Genomic DNA, 2,615 nt, shown 5'->3' with positions numbered 1-2,615 from the left:
CAGTTGGAGTACGTGCCCAGATGGCCGACGTGCTCAGATGAATGACACATGGTCTGTTTAAAGGGGAATGGTTTGGACGGAAGATGTTTTCCCAGCCTTTGATTTGATTTGTTGACATTGCAATAATACAATACTCGTGGGACAAAGACAGTTGTTGCAGGTGTTGTGTCCCACACATAGACACAAATACAGGACAGACAATACTCATTTTTACATGAGTTATGTAAAATAAGATAGTCGCGTTAAGTGTCTTTCCCAAGGGCACAAATCAGTTGCATGTCAGGACTCGAACCCAGGACCTCTTGGTTCCGAGTCGAGCATTCTGCCATTACGCCCCACGACTTTACTGACGTTTATTTCTACCAAGAATTTCATCAGTACCCTTTTAGCCCATGGTATCCATGGGGTAGGGAGGAAAGTTTTCGGTCCAGGGAAAAGGATAGTTAAACTTAACAAAACATTTCTGATTACCTTATGCGTCATGTTTTTGAGGCTGTTTTTTTAAACTTATTGAGTGGTCGTGAACCTCCCTCTGGTAATTAATGGTATAGTATATAGGGGCGTTATCTCTTCTTACTAATTGCCATGAATTGTCAGAAGAGGCTAACTTCCCAGAAAAATTATTTTGCCAAATTCACCATTTTCCAGCAAGTCGTTCGAGTCTTACATACAAGAATAGTTTCATCAGGTTCGTACGTTATTGAAAAAAGAGACTCTTCTTGCACAACCGAGAGGTTTATTTAGCGGATGTTTCTATTAGCATATGTCACCTTCCTCAGGGCAATTCATGAGGAAATTCTATAAATGAGTTGCAATACATGATAGGGTTATTTAAGTTTGTTGCATGTGTAATTGAGAACGAGAGAAACACAGGAAGATATTGTAGAGGTACTACAATATTAGGGCTATCCAAGAACAACATTTAGTAGTTCAGGTACATCTGGGTCTGCTTGTTTATTAGGCTAGGCCCCAGCCTCCGTCGATCACAAGTTCCTGGCCTGTGGTGTATCCAGACTGAAAAAAAAAACACACAGAAAAGGATGTTGAATATTTATGGCAAGACGAGCGATTCTACCGGTATCTAACTTTTCCTTCATGATAACACGACGAATGCCTTATTAATTGTTCATGCCTACTCTCCAAGTTTTACACTTTAGCTTTTTTTTTTAAATAATTGGTTACCAGTTAACTCGGAACTTTCCCCGAAGCGGATTGCTGACATCGCTCAGAACAGGACTAACTGTAGAGAACTCACAGTCGTCTGCTCTAACGCAGCCGCCAGATGATGATGATGACGATGGTTACCAGTTGTATCTGGCTCTCACTAGTATCTTTACCAGGCAAACTTCGGGTAGCCCATTGGAATATCAATACCAGGAAAATGAAAGATTAATTGTCTTGGTAATTTGATAATGTCTTGCACCCACCAAACGATCTGCTTGGAGATTAGTCCATGCCTAAGTTCTAAGTAATTTAATACAGGAAATATCATCAAGAATTGACAGCCATCTGATGAGGACTATTGTGTTTAAAGTGCTATGAACAAAATAGTTCATTAGGCCATGTTGATTTGATTATATGGATGACATCCTCTAGGAACACCAAAACTGATGCGAGTGTGTGAATAAAAAAGTTTGGCTTCATTGTAAAATCTACGTAGTTTTGAAGGTTGAACAAATGACGCAGAGTATGGTTTGGTGAATAATCTAGTCTTCAATTTCATTTCTTTCGTTTTTCCCGCTTGATTTTGGCATTCTATATATAGCTACGATATTGGCATTGTTCTCCAATGTGTTAACCTACGGTATATATTTGCTTATTTTGCAACTGTTTCGTACAATTTACAGTATGGACGAAAACTTCACTTGGAAACGGCCGAAAATTCATGCGCGCGTAAATGTCATCCATATAATCAAACAAACATGACCTTATAATTAGAAAATTGTTACACCTGACAGTATCCTTACCTCATCTGATGCGAGGTACACGGCCAGGGCTGCGATCTCCTCAGGCTTCCCCATACGGCCAATCTTCTGCACGAAGGCTGCTCGAGCCTGGCAAATATAAACAACTATAAGGCCTAGCAAAAATGTTGTGTTTCCGGTATTTCGAACAGCCCTAAAAAGGCGACACTGGCCTTTTTTGTAGGGTTCACTTTTGTTCTGACACCTGAGTGATGAAACGTTGTACAATTGTTTTTCAACATTCACGTTGAAAGTATAAGTTTGCTGACGTCCAGGTTTCCCTTTTTAAACTGTATTGTAAACCCCGGAACACTAAATATCCGCAAACCCTAAAAGCTAAAAAGAAAAGACTTCAGGACTGAAACAGGAAACACAACGTAACCAACAACACTCAAGCCTAACAACAAGTAATTGTGTTCACTCTTGTACTAGTGTCAATGGCATCCAGAGTTCTACAGGGTAAGACTTCACAGTAATTTCTTTCAACCAAAGTAAAGAAGTAATGAATAATAATTTCAATGCAAATTCTATAGCTGAAATAGGGTAATTTATGCCTTTACATACATAACTAAAACGTTTGAAGGTGACAATTATCTAAAAAATTATGTTATTTGTTATATAATATATTATATTGTTATATAATATATTATA

The 2,615-nt window shown here is 38.6% G+C and overlaps 1 protein-coding gene across 2 annotated transcripts in view; it reads right to left on the bottom strand.

Annotated features, from left to right (window-relative positions):
- Positions 1–723: 723 nt before the first annotated feature.
- The window catches only part of LOC109481035 (3-hydroxybutyrate dehydrogenase type 2-like), a 10,712-nt gene continuing 8,820 nt past the window's right edge, over positions 724–2,615 (bottom strand). For both annotated transcript variants that reach the window (XM_019783510.1, XM_019783511.1), the window contains exons 8-9: positions 1,968–2,054; positions 724–1,014 (exon numbers count right to left, since the gene is read on the bottom strand). In XM_019783510.1, the coding sequence (XP_019639069.1) occupies positions 958–1,014; positions 1,968–2,054 (144 nt within the window). In that variant the 3' untranslated portion in view covers positions 724–957. The remainder of the gene's footprint in view (positions 1,015–1,967; positions 2,055–2,615) is intronic.

This window comes from Branchiostoma belcheri, unplaced genomic scaffold (assembly GCF_001625305.1).
Source record: "Branchiostoma belcheri isolate BF01 breed outbred unplaced genomic scaffold, Haploidv18h27 scaffold532, whole genome shotgun sequence".
Lineage (NCBI taxonomy): Eukaryota > Metazoa > Chordata > Leptocardii > Amphioxiformes > Branchiostomatidae > Branchiostoma > Branchiostoma belcheri.
Note: the sequence above shows the minus strand (reverse complement) of the source record. Positions and strands in the feature narration are given on the sequence as shown.